The 23,546-nt window shown below is 34.5% G+C and overlaps 3 protein-coding genes across 5 annotated transcripts; all 3 read right to left on the bottom strand.

The window, feature by feature from the left end:
• Positions 1–334: 334 nt before the first annotated feature.
• Positions 335–3,784, bottom strand: LOC104900237 (gamma-interferon-responsive lysosomal thiol protein). Its single transcript, XM_010687614.4, has 5 exons — positions 3,522–3,784; positions 3,356–3,421; positions 2,319–2,459; positions 1,014–1,106; positions 335–924 (listed from the first exon to the last, which is right to left on the bottom strand). The coding sequence occupies exons 1-5, from the start codon at positions 3,774–3,776 to the stop codon at positions 730–732; spliced, it is 750 nt and encodes a 249-aa protein (XP_010685916.2). The 5' UTR covers positions 3,777–3,784; the 3' UTR covers positions 335–729.
• A 351-nt stretch (positions 3,785–4,135) lies between these two features.
• On the bottom strand, positions 4,136–12,347 carry LOC104900236 (gamma-interferon-responsive lysosomal thiol protein). 3 transcript variants are annotated; one of them, XM_010687613.4, is made up of 5 exons: positions 12,005–12,344; positions 11,817–11,882; positions 10,531–10,671; positions 5,812–5,904; positions 4,824–5,277 (listed from the first exon to the last, which is right to left on the bottom strand). In XM_010687613.4, the coding sequence occupies exons 1-5, from the start codon at positions 12,257–12,259 to the stop codon at positions 5,092–5,094; spliced, it is 741 nt and encodes a 246-aa protein (XP_010685915.2). In that variant the 5' UTR covers positions 12,260–12,344; the 3' UTR covers positions 4,824–5,091. The 3 variants fall into 3 exon arrangements, with proteins under 3 accessions (XP_048503697.1, XP_010685915.2, XP_048503696.1); XM_048647740.2 differs by lacking the exons at positions 4,824–5,277; positions 5,812–5,904 and adding an exon at positions 4,136–4,322 and having other exon boundaries at positions 12,005–12,347; XM_048647739.2 differs by lacking the exon at positions 5,812–5,904 and having other exon boundaries at positions 12,005–12,345.
• A 4,098-nt stretch (positions 12,348–16,445) lies between these two features.
• On the bottom strand, positions 16,446–20,391 carry LOC104900235 (gamma-interferon-responsive lysosomal thiol protein). The gene is made up of 5 exons (XM_010687612.4): positions 20,075–20,391; positions 19,434–19,499; positions 18,338–18,478; positions 16,978–17,070; positions 16,446–16,684 (listed from the first exon to the last, which is right to left on the bottom strand). The coding sequence occupies exons 1-5, from the start codon at positions 20,324–20,326 to the stop codon at positions 16,541–16,543; spliced, it is 696 nt and encodes a 231-aa protein (XP_010685914.2). The 5' UTR covers positions 20,327–20,391; the 3' UTR covers positions 16,446–16,540.
• Positions 20,392–23,546: the final 3,155 nt, after the last annotated feature.

Raw genomic sequence — 23,546 nt, 5'->3', positions numbered from 1 at the left:
ATGTCCCACCACATGGTGGCAAGGCCAAGACTCGCATACTAAAAACACACGCGAAGTTGTCGTTACGTCAGCCGCGAACGGGCGGCCACACAAGCGAACTACGAGGAAAAAAGGAGAAGAGAGAAGTAGAGAGATCCAAATTTTTGCTGTTAGTTTTTTCTAGTTCAGTCTGTCTTCATACAAGTATACAACAACACATAATTCGGTCTATTATTGGCAGTCGCTAAAAATGGAAGTTCTGAATCTAGTGGTAAATTCCCCCTGTAGTCTGTAGAGTGTATATAGAACACTAGCGCCAAACTCGTAAAAAAGAAATCAATTTAGCAAAGCATAATACAACCAAACAACGTCTTCTTATTACTATGACTGCTTGTCTACCTTGTATTTAAGTACAACTAAAGACCCCGTCCGAAAAAGAAAGTACAACTATAGACAATCACTTAGCAAGCAAACTTTCTTAATATCACTGCTAACAATAAGATGCAAAGTACGCTTGTCATCTGCTAATTTGAGGCGAAGTCGTCAAACTAACTATCAAAGAAACCTGCAGACTAAAACTGGTACACATAGACAGCATTCACTGAACAAACATCCGTGCCAACACGAGACTAAAGAGCAAAATTAACACAATTCCTATCTCAGACAAGCAAATCTACATTAAGTCTTGATCACTTCTTGAGACAGTGAAGCAACTGCGAGTCTAATACATTGCAGCTGGATTCATAGCATTTAATCTGTCCATGACGTTAGGAAGGACCAAATTTTCAATAGGAACGACACCTTTGCGGTCTGTTCTGTGTAGCAGACAGGGTGAGCATGATAAGTCTTCATCCTGAGAGCGCTTGCAAGGGATGCTTTCTTGCAAGCACTAGGTGAAGGGCCTTTGTAAGCTTTGCAGATGTAACTTATAAAGTTCTCATAATCCTAGAATATAGGAAATTCAATTAGATTAGTTATCCATCAGTTTAACGAGCAAAAGATCAGTAATGAAGACGAGAAGTGATATTTCTCACCTCAAGAAGGGGTTCTCCATCCACAACTACCCAGGGCACATATTCATGAGGTGGGTTGAGTGCAGCGGTTAGAGCTGCATACTTAAGCTCAAGCTGCATGGACTCGACAAGTTAAAATCAACCAGCAGAGTGCAGAAACAAAAGGATATATAAATGGCTAGTAATGCTTAAGAAAATAAGGTTGGGCTTGGTAATTTGGGGGGGGGGGGGGGGGTTATGCAAAGCAAGCGATCCCAGCATTAGTGCATCACATTTTATAACATCTATATTCATATGAAAAAGTAAATTATAGCTGAAGGCAAGTAAACTCAAACAGAAGAGCCAAACCCCAAAAATAAGTAACACTCTTAATAAGCAGCAAAGCTTACAATATCTGCAGCAAGCTTGCACGCGTTTTAAACCTACAAATTAGTGTATAAAAAAAGGTGCTTGAGGAGCAACTAGGTGGCAGTTGCTGAGGCGCAAGGCAATTGGGGTCATGCTTTTTTTTTCTGTGATAGGCGAGGTGATTTCAAAGAGGGGTGAAAAGTGTGCCTAGGCACACTAAAAACTTAAAGGTGCACTGAGGTGCAACCAAGGTGCTCAGATCTTTTTACATCACATTTTTTGAATTTTCCTTTCTTGCACCTCACTTCAGTGAGTTGCACTTAAGTGTACTACAATACACGTTAAGCTTTTTTATACATTATTGTCGTCACGTAAGGTAAATTCAGCTATAGTTCAAGATCAGAGGTATATATACATAGGTATTCCCACATAACCTTTAATTTTAAACTCTTATATTTGCTTTTGTAAGAAACCTTGGATTCAACTCGTACAAGAGATCAAACCATGACAGACTCATAAAGATCAGCATTAACAATAACCATACTGCATTTATAGAACTATATGTACCCCCAATGACAAGGAAGATAAAATAAGTGTATGAGTATTTCTACACCATTATTACCCAAAATCCTCCAATGAGACTCCTGCCTATGGAAACGTAAGGAGTACTGGAGGGTTTGACCTACAAAGACTTAGCCAAGTGATGAGGATAAAAAAAATTCTTTGGACCCTGATTGATTGCAAGGCAATTGAGTAATCTACTACCCCGCAATAGATTTTACGAGAGTAAATGTCACATATAAAAAGTACGGAAACAGCTGAAGTTTCTGTAATGCGAGCAAATTTTTCCGTGCTTCAGAGATAATCTGAGATAATAGCAAATGGTGCATAGATAAGGTTATTTATACATACATATATAAACAAGGCGAACTAGCATGAAACAATGATAACTTCAGGTCTAAAGAACGCTGACAGTACCTTTTTGCCTTCTTCACCCTTGTAACAACTAGTAACAGGTTTTGGATCCAAACTCAACTCCTTGAAACAAGTGTCCCACTGGCTGTACTTGCCCTCATAAACCCGAGTCTCGACACAATTAATAAATGGGAAGTGATCATCCTGTGCAAGAGTAAATTTCACTTCATATGTTAGCTGTTGAATCACAAAAGCGCCTTCATTTATCCAAAAACAATAGACACAATACAATATACTAGCAGTTGACAAAGTGAATGCAAATTCAAACAGAACAATTGAGATAGATACTCACTAACTCACACCAACTTATCTACACATAAGATGCCATTCTAATTAATTGGCAAAGAGAATGCAGAAATTCAAACAAAATAATCGGGACAAACAATGCGAACTTAATTTAAGTTAATCTACACTATGGACGTGTTCTACTCAACTTATTTTAACCTATTTGAACTTATAAGTCCTTATTAGACTTTTTCTGAACTTATTGTGAGAGTGTCAAACCTTAGTTTTGTTGAATTGAACTTATTTGACCTTACTAGACCTCATTATATCTTATCTCAACTTAGCTTTAACTTATCTAACTTATTTTTCCAGATAAGGACGGAAAATAAGGTGAACAGAACCGGCCCTATATACTACCTCCGGTTTTTATTAGTTTACCCGTATTGTTTTTTAGAATGTCACTTATTAATTTACCCATTTCTTTTATTTCTATTTTTGAAATAGGACCACTAATTTTCCATCGCACATTCATTCCATTTTAACGTAAAATAATAATTTCTCTTTTCTCCTATATCCCACAACATAATTTCTCCTAAAATTTTGTGCAAAAGGACCGGGTAAACTAATAAAGACGTGAGGGAGTATATAAAATTTTGGAAAATTTCACACACATGCAGCTCTAACATTGAGTAGATCACAGTATGTATACCAAACAATTTCAAATTCCTACAACTGTTATGATTGAAATACAACGAATACATTAATTCACTTCAAAAACAGCATTAATCAAACAGCAAAATTCAAGAGAAATTTACCAGATTAGGCCAAGCATCAATGGCACAAGCTTCAACAGTATTCAAAAAACATTCCCTAGGACCATGCTGAAATTAAAATCAACAATCATATCATAATTAATTTCAAATTCAATAGTATTAATCAACAATAATCACAAAAAATTCAAGAATAAGATTGATGAAATACCTGACAAGTGAATGAGTTATTAGAAGTGAGCTTAGCATTTCCCCAAGGAAAAAGACGAAGGTCAACTATGTCGATAATTCCGTTATCGAAGATGTCGGTGAGTTCGTTGATGATGAAATTGGCACTGTATGGACATAAGCTCTCGTAGTACAAATCTAACGACACTTTTTGCGGCGAATTTGAAGCTCCGAAGCAGATTTGAACCATTGTTAGAATTGCGAGGAAAGAGAAAATTCGCCGAAGAATGGAAGCCATTGCTACGAGGATTATTGGTTCTGTTGTTTGATCGATTTTTGCGTGAATGTTTTAGTGGTATTTAAAGAGTGTTTAGCTGCTTATGCTCATCAATGGCGGTCATGATCGTAGAGATAGAGAGAGAGTATGAAATTATTAAACGTTGAACTCCATCGGGTTGCGGGATAACTGCGATGAACCTGGCCCGTGAATTGGGATGGATTAGAACTAGTATTGATCGAGTCGAGTTCCTAGTATTGATCGAGTCGAGTTCCTTTAAGTCTGAGTTTTAACCGAGTCGATTTTGAGAAATTCCGAAGTTTCTTTTGATGGGAGTAACTCTTAAGTTGTTTAATCTAATTATAGTACCTTTTTATGTCATTAAAGCATTTTGCTTCTAGTAATGATTGATAATTGTACGTTTTTGAGTTTCTTATGAGTTTTCGAGTCGAGTATCGAACAATTCAATTCAGTTTGAAAACATCTCGAGACGAGCTCATTCAAATTTAGTTTTGAGCGAATCGGTCTCATCGAGTAGCTCGTGAGTTGTTCCGTCTCATTGCCGTCCTGGACAAAGATTGAAAATCAAGGTCTAAGAATGGCATGCATGATCCACGAACTTGGTGTCAAGTCATGATTTTCCATCTAAAATTCTTAACCTAGAACATGGCTCATGGTCCGAATTCTACTACTTTGTGCCCTTGATATGCTTTATATCATGACTACTTTCTGGCTCAGCTCACTCTCGTGCCATTTTTACATTCATGCAAGAAGTAGACTCACGATTTAACAAGGAAGTAATAACATATATTGCCCTACTCCAATTTATACACCAAGTAATTAAAGTAAAATTTGATGAATTGCGTGAATAACTATTTAGTGTCAAGTTATAAAAAGTTCGTTAAAACCTTACTTATGGCAAAAAAAAATAAACTAGATATGAGGGTGCATTCTATATCGAATAAATATGTATTATACCTAAAGGAAGGTGCATGCTCTACTTTTATAGTGACTTGTATAGTTAGGTGTCTCCTCATTATTTTAGTTTCGACACAATTATGTGCAATGTATACAATATACAACTATAGTATTAAAATTAAGATTCTAATAACAATTTTTTTAAATTACAATAATAACAAATAAACCTCGAGAGTAAAATTATTATCTGTAGACATCAAATACAAAGCTAGGAGTGAAATTAACATATATCCTATATAATCTACAGACTCGTTAAAATTACATAACAACTATCTAACCTTTATATATCGTGATACATGAGTTCATGACTTAACTCGACACTATGAAAAACAACAACGATGTCTTCTACTTGCTTCCCCTACGATGTTATAACAGACCAAATTTTCATTAGAAATGACAACTTTGTGGTGTGTTCATTGTAGGAAATAGGACGAACATTTTTAGTCTTCTGCTTCACAACACTTGCAAAGGAGGCTTTTTTACAAGCACTAGGTGGAATCCCTTTGTAAGCTTTGCAGATGTAACTTATGAAGTTTTCATAATCCTATAAAACAAAAGTTGAAACAAGATTGGTTATTAATGGTTTTTGAAGAAAAAAAAGGATCGGCAATGAAGATAGTAGATACTTCGAGCCTGTTCTCCCCAGCTTATTTTCAGTTCAGTTCAGTTCAGTTCAGATCAGTTCAGTTCAGATCAGTTCAGTTCAGATCAGTTCAGTTCAGACCAGTTCAGTTCAGCTCTTGACAATACTTTTACTCTCACATATCACTATTCATTTCAGTTCAATTCAGTTCAATTGAGTTCAGATCAGTTCAGTTCAATTCAGTTCACTTCAATTCAATTCAATTCAGTTCAGCTGTTTTATGCCGAGGAGAACAGGCCCTTCCTCTGTTTGAATATAGCTGTGACACTTTTAAAATTACGGATTCTTAGGTGATTTTCGAAGAGAAGAGAGATATATAGAAAGAAAACAAAAGGTCCACATGTGATATGAGAGAGATAGAGATAAGCTATTACCTAAATGAAAATGTCACAACTAGATTAAAACGGAGGAAATAATAGAATTGATATTTCTAACCTCAAGAAGGGGTTTGCCGGCTACAACTACCCAGGGCACATATTGGTGAGGAGGTATCAGTGCAGCCGTTATTCTTGCATACTTTAACACAAGCTGTATGAAAATCAATTAATTAAGATCAACCAACATATATAAGACACCAAAACGATTGTAGTGCACCCAATTAATTGTTATGTTCCAAGTCTCAACTTCGCGTAATTAAGGAAATGATAATAAATATGATCTAATAATGATGATCGATTACTACATTTGATAAGGTGACAATTTCTTTAAGAACACCTTGAATTCTAATATATTCGTTATTTAACCAGATGATCTCATTGATTGAACCACGTATTAAAAACGAAATATGGTTAATCCAACGATAAGAAAAGGTTAACTTTTTATATAATTCTCTATGTTTTAGTGATTTACCCAATGATCCTAAAAAAGTAAGTAATTTACCTAAGAAATTAGTTACACCTTTTTTGGCCAAATAAACTAATTTTTGTTGGTAACCTTATAATTAATTGACCCGAATGGATCTAATCATATAAATCTGTGATTATTATTTTCGAATGCTTATACAAGATATGTAAATATGCCAAGTTGGTAAGTAAACATATATTTCACTAGTTTTTATATGCACGCGATGCGTGCCAAAATACGTAGAATTTTTTTTAGAGAATATAAAAAATTAAATTAATTGTTAATTATATTTGATAAATTAGGGATATTTGAATTGTTGAAGGTTTTCTTTTTGTAATGTCTTTTTTATTTTTTAAATTAATTAGTTAGTTTCTTTTTTATTTTTAAATTAAAGTAAGCAGTTAGAATAAAGATGTAATGAGAGTAAAATGGGGCTTCTAATATTTTGGTGTCCTACCCCTCTTCCCATATAGAATAGAGATGTTTAATATATTAAAACCCAAAACTAATTGATGGTACAAAGAAAATGTTAATTTTGGTTAAGGAGGAACTAAAATTGGATGTGTATCAAGTGAATTTACTAAATTGCCCGGATAAACTAAAATTCTCCCCTAAAGAGACAAACTAACATGAACTACATATTTGATTTTTAGCCTTTTAGGTGCTCGTGGAGGCACCTAAAAAGCTAGAACTATATGCTCCCAAGTGTTTGCATATTTGTCACATAAATGAGCAAATATAAAATGTGAAAAAATGCGAAAGAGAGCATCTAGATTAGGGGTTTGTTCTCCCTATCTTATTTTCAGCTCTTATCCCTAAAGTGAAGTCTCCCACTGTTGTTGCTGAATTTAGGCCTATCAGTCTCTGTAATGTGTTGTATAAAATTGCCTCCAAAGCTCTTGTTCTGAGACTTAAACATTTTCTTTCTGATATTGTAACGGAGAACCAGAGTGCTTTTGTGCCAGGGAGAATGATATCTGATAACTCTCTCATAGCTCTGGAAATTTTTCACTCCATGAAAAAACGGAATAATAGCAGGAAAGGGTTGATGGCGATGAAGCTTGATATGAGCAAAGCCTATGATAGAGTGGAATGGGGGTTTCTGAGAAAACTATTACTGACGATGGGCTTTGATGGGAGGTGGGTAAACTTGGTGATGAGTTGTGTGACGACGGTCTCGTACTCCTTTGTTATCAATGGTGCAGTTTGTGGTTCAGTTGCACCTTCTCGAGGTTTGAGACAGGGTGATCCTCTGTCCCCCTTTTTGTTTATATTAGTGGCAGATGCCTTTTCCCAGATGATTCAGCAGAAAGTGAATGCCAGAGAACTTCATGGTGCGAAAGCTAGCAGAAATGGTCCAGAGATTTCTCATCTTCTCTTTGCAGACGACAGTCTTTTGTTTACTAGAGCTACCCGACAGGAATGCTTATCAATAGTTGAAATTCTCAACAAATATGAAGCAGCATCCGGCCAGAAAATTAATACGAAAGTCGGAGGTGTCTTTTAGTAATGGGGTAAACTGTTCGCAGAAAGAAGACTTGATGGCTCTTCTCCATATGAGGCAGGTTGAAAAACATCAGAAGTATCTGGGGATCCCTACTAGTAGTGGTAGATCAAAGAAGGTGGTTTTTAGGGAGCTGCTGGACAGAGTATGGAAGAAACTAAGAGGGTGGAAGGAGAAACTTCTCTCTAGAGCAGGTAAGGAAGTTTTGATTAAAGCAGTCATTCAAACTCTTCCCACTTATTTGATGGGGGTTTACAAGATTCCAGTAGCTGTTATTCAGGAAATTCATTCTGCTATGGCTCGATTCTGGTGGGGAGGTAGAGGTGAAGAAAGAAAAATGCATTGGGTAAGCTGGAAAAAGATGTGCAAACCAAAATGTATGGGAGGTATGGGTTTTAAAGATCTTGCTGTGTTTAATGATGCGTTGTTGGGAAAACAAATTTGGAGGTTACTGCGAAATAAAAATTCCCTATTAAGTCGAGTCTTGAGTGCTAAGTATTACCCCCACGGAGACATTTTTAAAGCAAGACTTGGGTATTCTCCTAGCTATTCCTGGAGTAGTATTTGGAGTGCAAAGAGTTTGGTGCGGGAGGGGACAATCTGGAGAGTTGGTGATGGCAAGGAGATTGATATTTGGGATGAGGCATGGGTGGGCGATGAAGAAGGCAGATTTATTACTAGTGATAGAGTGGATGGGTTGATTAGTGTGAATGATCTGATTGACGAAGAGAGGAGGGAGTGGAAGGTGGAGTTAATAGAGGCGCACTTTACCGAACGTGATCAAAGGTGCATTTTAGCCATTCCTTTGAGCTCCAGACACTTACAAGATGAGATTACATGGGCTTACTCAAAAGATGGTATCTATTCTGTTAAAACAGCGTATATGCTTAGAAAGGGAGGAAGGTTGGATGATTTTCATAAGGCTTGGAGTGTGTTGTGGGGCTTGGAAGTCTCTCCTAAAGTCCGTCATTTCCTATGGCGTGTATGTACAAATTCCTTGCCGGTTCGAATGACCCTTAAAACTCGCCATCTCATTGATGAGGCTCTTTGTCCGTGGTGTGCAAACGACGAGGAAACATGGCAGCATGTGCTGTTTTGCTGCCCAAAGATTAAATGCATATGGGATGACTATGGATGCAAAGATATGGCGTTAGGAATTGAGCAGGAGGAGTTCTGTGACACCTTGGTAAGATGGGAGGCGCTTGAGAAAAAGATGGTTAAAAAAGGTTGCTATCTAGCTTGGAATGTGTGGGCCGAAAGAAATGGATGGGTCTTTGAAAACAAATCGCAACCGATCGCTATTATAGCCCAAAGAGCAGGAAGGCAAAGTGACGAATTTGCATTGTACTCTACACGCATTTATGGTGGGAAGCAAAAAGCTACAGTAGCAAGTTCATCTAAATGGCGAGCTCCACCTCCTGGAATTATTAAAGTTAATACTGACGCATGTGTGGGGAATGATGGCTGGATTGGGTTAGGGGTGGTTGCTCGAGACTCAGATGGGAGAGGATGCTTTTCGGCTGTTCGCAGATGTCGAGCCTGGTGGCCTCCGGAGATTGCAGAATGCAAAGCTATTCATCTAGGTGTGCGGTTGGCAAAGGATCACGGACTGCGGGATGTTCTGGTGGAGTCGGATTCACAAGTAGTCACCACAAGATTAACAAAAGCTGTGCTATATTACTCGGATCTTGATTTTATTTTAGGAGATGTGTTGGCTTTGAGTTATGTTTTTAATTCAGTTAGTTTTGTTCATGTTAAAAGGGATGGGAATGCTGTTGCCCATAACTTAGCTAGAGTTGTGCCTTTTGGAGTTGAACAATGTTGGGAGAATCACGTTCCCCAAGCTGTGGCTCCGTATGTACTGATGGACAATTTGTCTATGGATTAATGCACTTCTCTTTTCCCCTCAAAAAAAAAAATTGACCCGAATGGATCTAATCATATAAATCTGTGATTATTATTTTCGAATGCTTATACAAGATATGTAAATATGCCAAGTTGGTAAGTAAACATATATTTCACTAGTTTTTATATGCACGCGATGCGTGCCAAAATACGTAGAATTTTTTTTAGAGAATATAAAAAATTAAATTAATTGTTAATTATATTTGATAAATTAGGGATATTTGAATTGTTGAAGGTTTTCTTTTTGTAATGTCTTTTTTATTTTTTAAATTAATTAGTTAGTTTCTTTTTTATTTTTAAATTAAAGTAAGCAGTTAGAATAAAGATGTAATGAGAGTAAAATGGGGCTTCTAATATTTTGGTGTCCTACCCCTCTTCCCATATAGAATAGAGATGTTTAATATATTAAAACCCAAAACTAATTGATGGTACAAAGAAAATGTTAATTTTGGTTAAGGAGGAACTAAAATTGGATGTGTATCAAGTGAATTTACTAAATTGCCCGGATAAACTAAAATTCTCCCCTAAAAGACAAACTAACATGAACTACATATTTGATTTTTGCCTTTTAGGTGCTCGTGGAGGCACCTAAAAAGCTAGAACTATATGCTCCCAAGTGTTTGCATATTTGTCACATAAATGAGCAAATATAAAATGTGAAAAAATGCGAAAGAGAGCATCTAGATTAGGGGTTTGTTCTCCCTATCTTATTTTCAGTTCAATTCAGATCAGGTCAATTCAGTTCAACTTTGGACAATACTTTTACTCTCACATATCACTATTCATTTCAGTTTAGTGCAGTTCAGCTGTTTTATGTCGAAAAGAACAGGCCCGGTGATCTCGAGAGCACTATAGAGACTTTGGCATGATAAAATTATAATACACCAGCAAAGAAAGCTGACCTGTTTTCCATATGCACCGTTGTAACAACTAGTAACAGGTTTTGGATCCAAACCCAACTCCTTGAAACAAGTGGCCCACTGAGTGTACTTACCCTCATGAATCTGACTCTCAACACACTTAATAAATGGGAAGTGATCATCCTGTGAAAGAGTAAAGATTAACGTCTCATTCGCCACTTAATTACGAAACACGTCTATTTTATTAAGGCGCAATCATCAAAGTCCAAAACAATACAATATTTGCCATTTCAGGTTGTTTAAATGTTTAATACACACTTCAAGTAAATTAGCCCTACTCTTTTGAGTTAAATTGAGTTGAAACTTGAATCGAACTTTATGTTGTTTATACTTCCTTCGATTTTAAATATGTTGACTTATAAAGTAATGAATTAAGAAAATACTATAAATAAGAAAAATATTAAGAATATATGATCAATATCGTCAGAGATGGCTAAAGCATGTATATGGTGAGTAACTGCGTACAAGTCTCAAAAATATAAGGGCTCAATTCTATTAGTTGTCTGTTCAAAGTTTTTATAAAAAAATCTAATTACAAGTTGTTTCTTTTTAATTTATCGAGTGTAATATTTGATGCAATTTCAAATAAGTTAGTTTCTATCTAGTATTCTGCTTCGTCTCTTTCTGTTCTCCGAGAAAACTCCATTAATGACTCTTCTGTCTCTTTCTGTTCACCAAAAAGTTTCAATCATTATAATTTAATTTTGCACAAAATCTCTAAATTATACTCCATCCGTCTCATAGTATAGTGTTGGTTTCCCTTCTACATGGTCTCCAAGACATACCTTTGACCTTCGATATCTCTAATTTCGTATTTGATAAAATTAAGAAAAAAATGTTATTATGAAAATATAAATTGAGTCGAACCTAACAAGTTCCTACATCATCACAGCCCCGCATGGATTATTTTATACATATATATTAAGTGTAATGCTAAATGCAGCCCTTAGGGCTGCATATAAGCATTAAATACCTTTTCTAAACTAGTATAAAGTTGGTTATTTATGGCAAAAAGCATGCATTTATCAAGGTCATTAATGCTTGTTTTACAAAATAATTTCCATTTATAGGTTCTTATATGCAGCCCTAAGGGCTGCATTTAGCTTTTCCCATATATTAATTAGAATATTTAGTCAAAAAAATATAAAGGTTTGACCTTATAAGAGAATCAAGCACTATATTATGAGACGAAAGGAGTATCAGACGGCCCCAATATCGTCATTCACTTCTAAATTAAACATGAACGCAAATATGAACAAAGGTTTTACCAGATTAGGCCAAGCATCAATTGCACAAGCTTCAACAGTATTAAACAAACATTCATTAGGACCATGCTGAAACCACAATCAAAAAACAAAATTAATCAGTCATAACTTATTAATCTCAACAATAAAAATCTCAATTTTTTTCTAAAACAATTATGTTTAACAGTAAGAAGTATTAATAAATAAAAGACCTGGCAAATAAAGGAGTTATTAGAAGTGAGCCTAGCATTTCCCCAAGGAAAAAGGCGAAGATCAACTATGTCGATAATTCCATTTTTGAAGATGATGGGAAGTTCGTTGACGATGAAATTAGCACAATATGGACATAAACTTTCGTAGTATAAATCTAATGGTACTTTTCCTGCTGAATTTGAGCTTCCTAAGGAAGCTTGGATGAATGAAAGGTATACTAGGATAGAGAAACAGTGTCGCATAAGTGATGCCATTTTTTGCAAAATTAATTAAGGTAACACTAGAAAAAAGGGAGAAAGTTAAGTTTTAAAGATGATGGCAAATGGGAAAAAATAGGGATCAACTCGTAATGTATTTATATTAAGAAAAAAAATATGTATATCACTATGTTACTTCACCTTAGGGCCTGTTCTCCCCAGCTTATTTTCAGTTCAGTTCAGTTCAATTCAGTTCAGTTCAATTCAATTCATTTCAGTTCAGTTCAGTTCAGACCAGTTCAGTTCAGCTCTTGACAATACTTTTACTCTCACATATCACTATTCATTTCAGTTCAATTCAGTTCAGTTCAGTTCAATTCAGTTCAGTTCAATTCAGTTCAGTTCAGTTCAGTTCAGTTCAATTCAGTTCAGTTCAGTTCAGTTCAGTTCAGCTGTTTTATGCCGAAGAGAACAGGCCCTTACTTCTGTTTAGGTGAAGTCAACTGGTCAGGTCACTTCAGTTCGTTCAAAAGAATAAGGCATATATATATATATATATATATATATATTTCGTTTCAAAATATAGTTCCCATTTTCTTTTTTTTCACGGTAATTTATGCAAGTAGAATCTAAGAGATATAATAAAGATTTTTCATTTATTTGAATAAATGTTGTATGGGAAAAGATGATTTTAGAAGAGAGAATGGAGAGTAATTGGTGATTATTTTCCTTAAGATTGTTGGTAATTTTTATATTATTGGCTAACATAATTTAGTACTCAATTAGTTAATATCTTCAGGATTTATATGGATATGGTGTGCACTAAATTTAGTGTGAACCTAATAATATATGTGATTTATGAAAAAACAGTTACTACTATTTTAAAAATAATAGATATAATAGAGAAGTAGCTATTGATTGTGAAGGATGACTATGTGAGGGGAAAAGGATAACTATGTTATAAATTGTAATTTGCATCATAGAGTAATAAACTAATGTAAGAAAGAGTTATTATTATATATATAGAAAATGTCACTATGTTAAATAATGGTAGATTAATGTAACTATTGCAACGAAAGTGAATAAATTAAACAAACAATAAAACATGAAAAAAACGAATAAAGAACACGCAAGAATTAACGAGGTTCACTATCAATTTGATAGATACGTCCTCAGGATAGGGATGAGATCTTTCATTATGGTTCAAATGGAACAATGAATACAATATACAAGAGAATCACTTAAATACTCTCTTCAATGAACCTCTCAAAGCTCTCTCTATAAACTTCTTTATTGTTTTCTCTCTCTTGTGTTTTTTATGATCAAACCCTAATTAACTCACACATAGAGAATATATTATTAGGTTTATAACATATGAGTAAAAGAGGTCAAGGAAACACGAAATAGGGTGTTTAATGAGCCAACACTGTTGTACTCGACATTTGCCGCGCCCAGCGGCTCGACACATTCACAAAACATATCGAAACTGATCTGGCCGCACCCCGTAGCTATGCTGACGAGTTTCTTCTTTTCAGGGCTGATCTTGCCGCGGCCAGTAGTAATTTTGCCGCGGCTCTGACAATCTCCTTGACGAATGCTATATAATCCTCAATTCATATGTTTAAGATCAAGTCACGAACTCACAGTAACTTTAGATTATAAAAGGTGACTATATGAGAAAAAAGTCATTGTATTACTTGAATGGCTTTGATCCACGCTAATATTAGTATGAACAATCTAGGTATATTCAAGACTAACTCAGTCTAGGATTAACTCAGATATTATATTGAATTATGTGGATAATGTTGGAAGAGTTGAGGTGGCAGTGTGAGAATCTTTGAGAATTTTTGGGCCACCTATCAAAAGGATTTCAGGAATCTTTATGGTTTGATTAACAGGATCAAGACTCAGTCACTCAGATATTTTTTTTGTGTTTTATATGGAGGTAATTTATTTATTTTTTGGCAAATGGAGTGATGTTATTTTTGATAGATAAGTTTACATCATAAAATAGTAATTTGCTGACTTAATGTAGAGCACAAATATACAACTGCAATTGTCTTTATTGAGTGACTTAAGAGATGGGAAGGCGTGTTGGGACTCTTTTGATTGTTACATGGAGGGTTTCCATCAATAATAATGGTCATTAGTCATTAGTCATTACTCATGATGAAAGAGAGGTGGGGAGCACAAAGCATACGGGCTAGGTTGTGGAATTGGAAAGAATTGGGATGATTCAACTATCAAAAATTCAAGATTTTTTTTTACAACGAGAAATCGTATATTAATCAAAAGCGGAAGTACAATCTAATGCTAATACATTCAAATTTAAACCAAACAAATAAATTAAACCTAAATAAGCTTTATGAGCCCGTTCATATATTCCATCTAAAACCAACATAAGTAAAGTTGATAAAAAGCCGCCTAGGAAGAGGGGCGTCGCTAGTCAGATGCTAGTGATGGTGAATTCAAACCTCAGATGGGTGATCGATGTAGTAGAAGAAGCAGATGATGTTTGCAGGCCGGACAACGAACAATTAACAACGAGTGTCGCATCTTGCCGCATGAGTAATCCCAACAATCTGCTATTGCTTGGGTATCTAGGCTCATGATATGTATATGAGTCATGTTATGTTGTGACTCATTACTCTCGCTCGACTGCTGTCGTGAGCCCAAGGTGGCTCACATGGTGGTCGATCCACTAGGGTTGCCTTTGGTTGTTGGAATTCTTAGGTTTCGACGTGTAGTTGTGAGAGAGAAGAGGTAGGGCTAGGTGGCTTATTGTTGGTCGAAGTATATTCAATTGTTACACATAAAAAATTCAAAATTCAAGTACATGGTGTGTAAATTTAATTATTAGTTACGAGTTTACGACACTCTAAGTAATTGTTTGATTCACATAGTCACATAAATAAAAGTTACATATAACATAGGAACTAAGTTGCATAATTAAATTGATTGGAATTTTTTGAAAATTATTTGGTCAGTAATAGGAGATCGAATTATAGTGACTTCTTTTTTTTATAAAAGTCACATTTCATGAACAAAATCAAGTTCATATTTTTTTGCTTTTTATATGATGCGAAAAAAACTCACGTATACATGAGCAACGAGTCTCATATTGAAAAATGATAAAGAGGATGACTAATATACACCCTACCGTCAATCCGTCATTTACCGTCCGTATTTACTTGAAATCGTCTGTATTTTTTTTCTTTAAATACCCCATACCCCTCCCCCTTTCACCCTACTCCTACTCTCTCAGCTCTCATCCAACTTCACCCATATTAACCTCTCTCTACCATTGGGAGCCACCACCACCGACGGACCACCTCCACCCGTTAACCACCATCACTAGAACACCACCTCACTCTTGCGGACCATCACCACCACTACCAGAGCAGCACTACGGGCGGACCACCTAATGTTTATTTAAAATGTGTTACATAATGATCAATTTTCTTTTTCAAGGATTTTTTAAGAAAAATAGAACTTGGTACGTGCCATATAATAATAGATGGATGATGTTGCCTGTGGTTTAAAGGGTTGAGAGTTGAGGAGGAAGCCTGCTCCTGAGGCTTTTGGGTTAGATTTGCATCCGTTTCTACTTTCTACAAACAAGTATACAGCCCACAAAAGATGGAAAGTTTGACACGCTTCATAGATAGGCCAACTAGCCCAATGGTCGTTGTACGAGGAAAAGATGTACTCTCTCCGTATAGAAATAGTTGTACTATTTCATGTTTTCATAATTGTCGATGCATGGTTTCAAATGTTAATATCTTCAATTATCAACGAGTAAAAATTATAAAAAGTTAATATTAAAAAAATATACATTGAGACGAATGTAACAAGATCTCATATGATTATGTTTTTCCTAAAATATAAATCACCAAAGATAATCAAAGTGTAAGATGTAAATAGTAAACACTATGCAAATGGTGCAATTATTTTTAAACGGATGAAGTATTAATCATAACTTTAGCTCCACATCCGATCATAAAGGACCCATCTGGCCATCTCGTGTCATTATTCTTTCATAAAATGGCTAGAAAAAGAAATATATCAACTAATAATATATTTTTCAAAAAGGTTAACGAGTCAACTAAAAAAACGAACGTAGTAGTAACTAGTAACGAAACCAACTAGCAAGTGTTACTCCCTTTGACAGATATGTCATTATTTACGTAACTATACGCTTTTAGAACTTCTTAATACAGTGAAAATCTGAAAACAACCGTGACATCTTTTACATACAACTACCATCATATATTATATATATCATCTAATCTTTCATTGATGTTATTAAGGACCAAATATTCTGTAAGAATCAAAGCTTTAATTTGCAGTGTGTTCTGTATAGCTGACAAAGTGAGCATTAGTCTTCTTCCTCCGAATACTTGCAAGAGATTCCTTCTTGCAAGCACTAGGTGTTGGTCCTTTGTAAGCTTTGCAAATGTAACTCATAAAGTTTGGATAATTCTATAACATAGAAAATTAATGTATGGTTAGTTATTAATCGAGTTGAACAACACCAAAATAATTACTTCGTTACATAATACACGCTATACTTTTCATTGTGGGAAGTTTCACATTACTTGTTACACTTCATTTTTTGGCAATAAACTCTCTCTATGTCTCTTATCTTACACGGGTCCCTTTTCTTTTTACTCTCTACCTCTCTCTTCTCTGAAAATTGCCTAAAAGTCCGTGAATTGAGAAGTGTAACGAGTAATATAAAACGGGGAAAGTAACATATTTGTAATATTTCTTACCAGGTAAATGGGTTTGCCAGCTACAAGTACCCAGGGCACATATGTATGAGGAGGATTGAGTTGGGCAGTTAGATTTGCATACTTTAGCTCAAGCTGCATGAAATGAAACTCGATAAGTTATGATCAAACCAACCAAATTATTGCAAAGACAAAAGTATAGAAGTATGTATAAATGGTTTAGGTTGATTACTAAAATATCAAAGGTATGTACAATACCCAAGTGGATCAAAAGAATGCATGTATCTTCATGAGCAACAATTGGCGGATCCAGAAAATATAGGCGAAAAACAATGAGTTGCGTAGTCAAAATTTTAAGATAATTTTTGAGAGTTTCAAATTTAAGTGGGTCAAATAACTCATATAAGCATGCATATGCCCTCGCAAACAACAAAACGCAACTACTCTATTTATATTTGACTAAATGACTTGTAGCGGAAAAAAAAGGTTCTAATATCGAGTCATTCTACAACACCAAAAGTCATTTTATAATAATGTCAACCTAAGATTGTATGTTAATATGATGATTACCTACATAATCTACTTCTATAAAGTTGACTCCTAACGTGTAACGTCCATACAAAATAAATTAAAGTCAAATAAGTTCTTAGAGGGTGTTTGGTATGAAAAACGTAAACGGAATGGAAAGGATTTGGATAAGGAGGGGAAATGGAAATAATAACCGTTACCTTTAATTGTTGTTTGGTATCCTAGTGGAATGGAAACAATTGAGAGGATTATGATTAGGAAGGAAACGTGATTTGTTTCCACTAGTTTGATAAGGGTAATAAATGGGGGGATTATGTTTCCCCTTGGAAACGGTATTTGTTACTTAACCCTCATACCAAACAATTAGAAACAATTAGAAATGGAAACACTTATTTGAATCCGTTTCCTACAACAAAATTTTCCATACCAAACACCCTCTTAATATATACTACCTCCGTTCTTTTTTAGTTACAACGTTTGACAAATTGCACTATTCATGTTCTCTTATTTGACCACATTTATTGATTTATATGTTAAACAAAATATAGTCATGTGGGGTCTTGTTTGATTCGTTTCGATGTAAGTTTTTATAATATCAAATTTTTATAATTTTTACTTACATACAATTTGAGATAAAACGATTTGAAATTGTACATTGGCAAGCGTGAAAGTCAAAACGTTGCAACTAAATAAAAACAGAGGTAGTATGTAAAAGTGATTTACAAGTCTGATATTTAGAAACAGAGGGAATAATTAAGAAGTAATAAGATCAAACAAATGTTACAAATAGAAGGTTATTGGACTAATTACATCAATAAGGGAGGCTAAAATGATTGCATGAAACAAAGAAAATAGGGCACGAAAGAAGGCTAACCTTTTTGCCATGTGCTCCCTTGTAACAACCAGTAAGAGTATTTGGATCCAAATCAAACTCCTTGAAACAAATGGGCCATTTGGTGTAGTTGCCCTCATACACCAGAGTTTCAACACAACTAATATATGGGAAGTGGTCATCCTGTTATAGAGTTTTATACGCATCATACATTTATATATATATATATATCTAAAACTTAAAACAAACAAATGTCATGATGCCACATATACTCTTATTTACTCTGTACAATTAAATAAGAGAATAAACTATAAAAATGTGTGTTTCAAGATTCGAATACATAACTTCTCGTTTGATCTACTAATGCACTAACCAACTACAATATAATGCTCATGTTAGTCTTTGTGGGGGGAAAATAAATCATTTAAAGACATATATTTTTATTTTTGAAGATTTCAAATGCACGTCATTAAATAATACAGATCGTATGACTTGTAAGTCTGTGGCAAGAACTAGTTAGTCCTTTTAATATAACAACAAACACGTTCATTTATCCACACAAAAAGACGCAAATTAAGACAGTTTGACAAAATGACCACAAAATTTGACAAAATGATTAGTATACATTTGCTTATCTATGCAAAAGATACACTTACAAAAGATGCATATATTGAAGTATTAAGATGCATTTGCATCTACAATTTCCTTTCTTATACCCATTGAAATTATATTCTCTTTCACGTATGTTCTCTTCACCTTAGAATAAATTATCGATCCAAGTGATCTCAACTTCCCAAACTCTTAAGATGTTAGATTGAAGTAAAAAATAAATTGCAACATGATTAACACGTAGATCAAAGGGAATGACATAATGAAATCGATCTTCACCCATTTTTTAAAAGAGAAATCTCTTTAATTATTGAAGGTCCAACGACATCTATAATAAGTATAAAATAAAAACAAGATATAATCAGATATAAATCAAATCAAATTTATCTTCGAAAATAGATCGAGCTATATATTATTTGCACCAAATATGTAGATGCATGCAGGAAAATTAATTCATGAATATGTAAGACGCATGAAGGAAAAAATTCATGAACATCAATGGCAAAAATCAGCAACATATTTAATTTACCAGATTAGGCCAAGTATCAATGGCACAAGCTTCAACGGTATTAAGCAAGCATTCATCAGGACCATGCTGCAAAGAAATCAACAAAAATAATTATTTTATTAAAAAACAACTCATTAAAAAGCAAGCCCGTTTGTTCTCGTTTTTTGTTTTCAGTTTTTTTAAAAACTAAAAATCATAAACAGGAAACCAGAAAAAGTGGTTTTCACTTTGTAGTATTCAGTTTTCAAAATCATCATGTTCGCAATACATTTGACTATTTTTTTATGGGAAAAGCTATATGGAGCCCTAAGGGCTGTATATAAAAAGCTCAAAATGGAAATAAGTTGCATTAATTGATCATTTATTAAATCGGTTGATGCAAAAAATTTCCATAAATTCACAACTTATTTCCATTCTAAATAGTGTATTTATGTGTTATATGCAACCCTAAAGGCGGCATATAGCATAACATTTTTTTATTTATTACAGTACATATATCATATGATTTGAAAATTAAAAATCAGAAAACTATAATACCGAACAGGCCCAATTAATTACGAAATTTTAGTTACTTCCTCAGTTTGATAATAATTGCAATAAGAAAACATTGTAATTAAAAAAGAACGGAGGAAGTATAAGTTACGATAATTTGAAAAAAAGACCTGGCAATCAAAATTGCCGGAATTAAGCCTGGCGTTACCCCATGGAAAAAGACGAAGATCAACAATGTCAATTAATCCATTCAAGAAAAGGTTAGGAAGTTCATTAGAGATGAAATTAGCACTAAAAGGACACAAGCTCTCATAGTATAAATCTAGTGTCACTTTTTCCGCAAGATTTGAAGTTCCTAAGCTGACTTGAATCAGTGTTAGGATTGCGAGGAGAGAGAAACACCGTCGCCGAATCGACGCCATTGTTAACAAAGAAAGGAGAAGAGAGGATTGTACAGAGGATAGAGATGTAGGACAGTAGGAGTACTAGTATATATAGTGATCATATGGAGAGTTGCTTATAAGGATGTGGGAGACATTTTCTAAATTTTTCCCGCCAAAAGTTTCATTAGTGGGTTTTTTTTAATGGTATACATGTAAATATGTAATACTACCTCCGTTTCTTAATAAATACAACATTTCCCTTATTTGGAATAGTCACAATAAGTGCAACCAAGCTCAAAATAGTAAAAAAAAAGTTCAATATTATTACAAATATGCCACCAAAAAGCAAGAGGGGACCACAACTTTTTTTTTTTTTTTTTTTGAAAGAAAAGTGATTTCATTAATATTTCGCCAAACGGCACTTATAAGTCATTTCTGAAAAACATAAAATTCTAATAGAAATACATATCACCCTAGAAATGTAAACATCGCAGATTTGACTTAATTTTGCCTTAATAAAAATCTTCATCTGAAGCAATGCAATCTGTGAGTTCGCTCTGGTTCGGCATACGATCTGCAGATGCGGAAATTTTGGGATGAACGTACTCCAATAGTCTTTCATAATTTTACAAAAGTTGTGAAACCCTAATTCTTCAGGTTGAATCTCGAACTTCAACCAATGAGAATAATTTCTCATACCTAAAAACAAAAGAACCATACTCACAACTCCCATAGGGAGAAGGAGATTTCCAAAACAGAAACTAAAAACCCCATAAAAGGGTTTGAGAAAATCTCATAAAGAGATACTAATTTATTGAACAAAACAAGAAAATGAACTAAAAACTGAAAATAAAAGGGAAAAATGGGCTTACCATGGATAAAAACATCCATGGCAGCCTCCTAATTGATGAAAAAGGGATAAGGGAGGCTAGGGTTTTAGAGAGAGAAAAGGAGAGAGGAGGCTAGGGTTTTAGCCTTTGGGACCACAACTTTTTTGTTTTATCACTTGAATGTTGAATTACTCTACCTTATTATGGTCCCAACTTTCTCTCTTTACATATTTCCTTGGTATTCTCCCACTTTCTCTATGTTGCACTTATTAAGAAGCGGAGGAAGTACTAATTTATGCTCGATTTTTCCAATTGATGTATATATGAAAATGTTCGGGTAATTATAAAATAAACTATAGTTTTCGATATAACTATTCAAATAATTAGAATTGGTTAAATTAATTTTTAATCCACTTTTGCATTTATGTATGTTAACTGAATCATTTCACATTTTCAATTTTTTAGAAATTTCTACTTTTCGTTTCAGATTTTTTTTGACATAACGTAAGATTTTGTTTTGTGATTTTTTTTGGGTATGATGTTAGCTTTGAATGACTCTCTGTTGTATGATTTGTATTTCTTTGAAGAGTCCTCTTGAGTCTTGAACACCGTTTTTAGTGTTTTCTTGGCTTTTTGCCTCCAATGCCAAATCCTATTATCAATTTAAAACATGTGAAAGTATTGGGTCAGACCGTCTGACCCAATGCATATATTGTCAGACGGGCTGAGCCCAGTACTCTGAATTTGTTGAAACAAATTTAAAATCCAAAAATCTCCACTTTCACTTCCTCCCGAACTTGTTCTTTTTCATCACATAGAACAACAGACTCAGAGAGTCCATCATGATTTGAAAAGTCAGCAAATGGAATCTGCAGAGAACCTTAGTCATTTGCAGATGATATCAAGATTAGGATAGATGACAATGATACATACATACTGCATACATACTAAAAGTCTGAATGAATAGTAAATGTACCTCTTTCTCTCTCCTCTACTCATCTTCATCCGGAATTGTCGCACGATAGAACCGGAATTGTCGCACGATAGAAACACAACATTTCTTGAAAGCTCTTCAGGAAGAGATTTGTTGTCCAGTGCACCAACTTCAGCAGAAAAATCAGAAGGAACAGAATTCAGGTGAGTCGGAGAACCCTCATTCGCCGGAGTTTCAACCCGCTGTTGTTGTTTGGTGCTCTTAATGTGTCTTTGGCATCTTCTTCACATTTATTCTTCCAGTTAGTTCTTTTTTTCTTTCAGTTGGTGTCTTTTATTCTTTCAGTTAGACTTTTTTTTTCTTTCAGTTAGACTTTGTTTTATTTCTTTCAGTTGGACTTTTTTTTCTTTCAGTTGGACTTTCTTTTCTTTCAGTTGGACCAACTGAAAGAAATAATGGGCAAACTGAAAGAAATAATGGACTAACTGAAACAAAATGAAGACTACCTGAAGAAAAATGTAGACTACCTGAAAAGAATAAAGACCAACTGAAACCCAAGTAAGTCTAACTAAAGCACAAAAACCCACTGAAAAACAAAGAAGACTAACTGAAAACAAAATGAAGACTACCTGAAAAAAAATTGGAACCACCTGAAAAAAAATGAAGACTACCTGGAAAAAAATTGGAACCACCTGAAAGTCGTCCGACCAAGATTATGGTCGGACGAGTCCGACACAATACGTTCTCTAAAAACATTATGACCCCTCAAAAAAAAAAAAATTAAAACATCATGAAACACTAATTTGCTGACTTTTTGAGCACAAATCACAATCAATTGTCTTTAGTGAATAAATGGAGAGATGGCAGAAAGCTAAGGAAGTGTCAAACACGACACAACACGATACCTAATTTTCGAGGTAAATAAAAATGTCGGAATAACATATATTTTCCACCTCCACTGTTAAAAAAAAAAACGCATTCTTACGGTCTTACCCTATTTTTTCCTCTTGCAAAAATGACATTTATCTTCAAATTTCTAAAACAGTGAACCAAATTAAGTGGGACAATTGGAATGCACTAGGTAGTCTAATCTTCTACATTACCTATATTCAATAAGAAATGGAATCAATCCATTCAGTTTATAGTAGTACCAAATAAGAGCAGACCTCCTCCAACCAAACTGAAACCACTTTCACGAAATTACATCTCTTATTTTAGCTCTAAAATAACACTACAATTGGAAACTAATATAATGGCGCAAATTTTACGATATCATCAAAGTTGAAATTGGAATCCATAGACTGAATGCACTATCTCTTCTTAAACATCCTGCATTTTCTAGAACTAGAAAACACTAGGAGTTTTGTTCACTTAATATTCTTAGGGTTTCATGTGATTTTTGTAAAGTTCAAAGTGTAAAACATAAGGCATACAAACCTAAGATATCAAGCTGTTAGTTCAATAGCAAATCTCTCAGCCACGAAGGCCGTATAAA

Source organism: Beta vulgaris, chromosome 7 (assembly GCF_026745355.1).
Source record: "Beta vulgaris subsp. vulgaris cultivar EL10 chromosome 7, EL10.2, whole genome shotgun sequence".
NCBI classification, from domain to species: Eukaryota; Viridiplantae; Streptophyta; class Magnoliopsida; order Caryophyllales; family Amaranthaceae; genus Beta; species Beta vulgaris.
The sequence above is the reverse complement of the archived record's forward strand: the minus strand, read 5'-3'. Positions and strand labels throughout refer to the sequence as shown.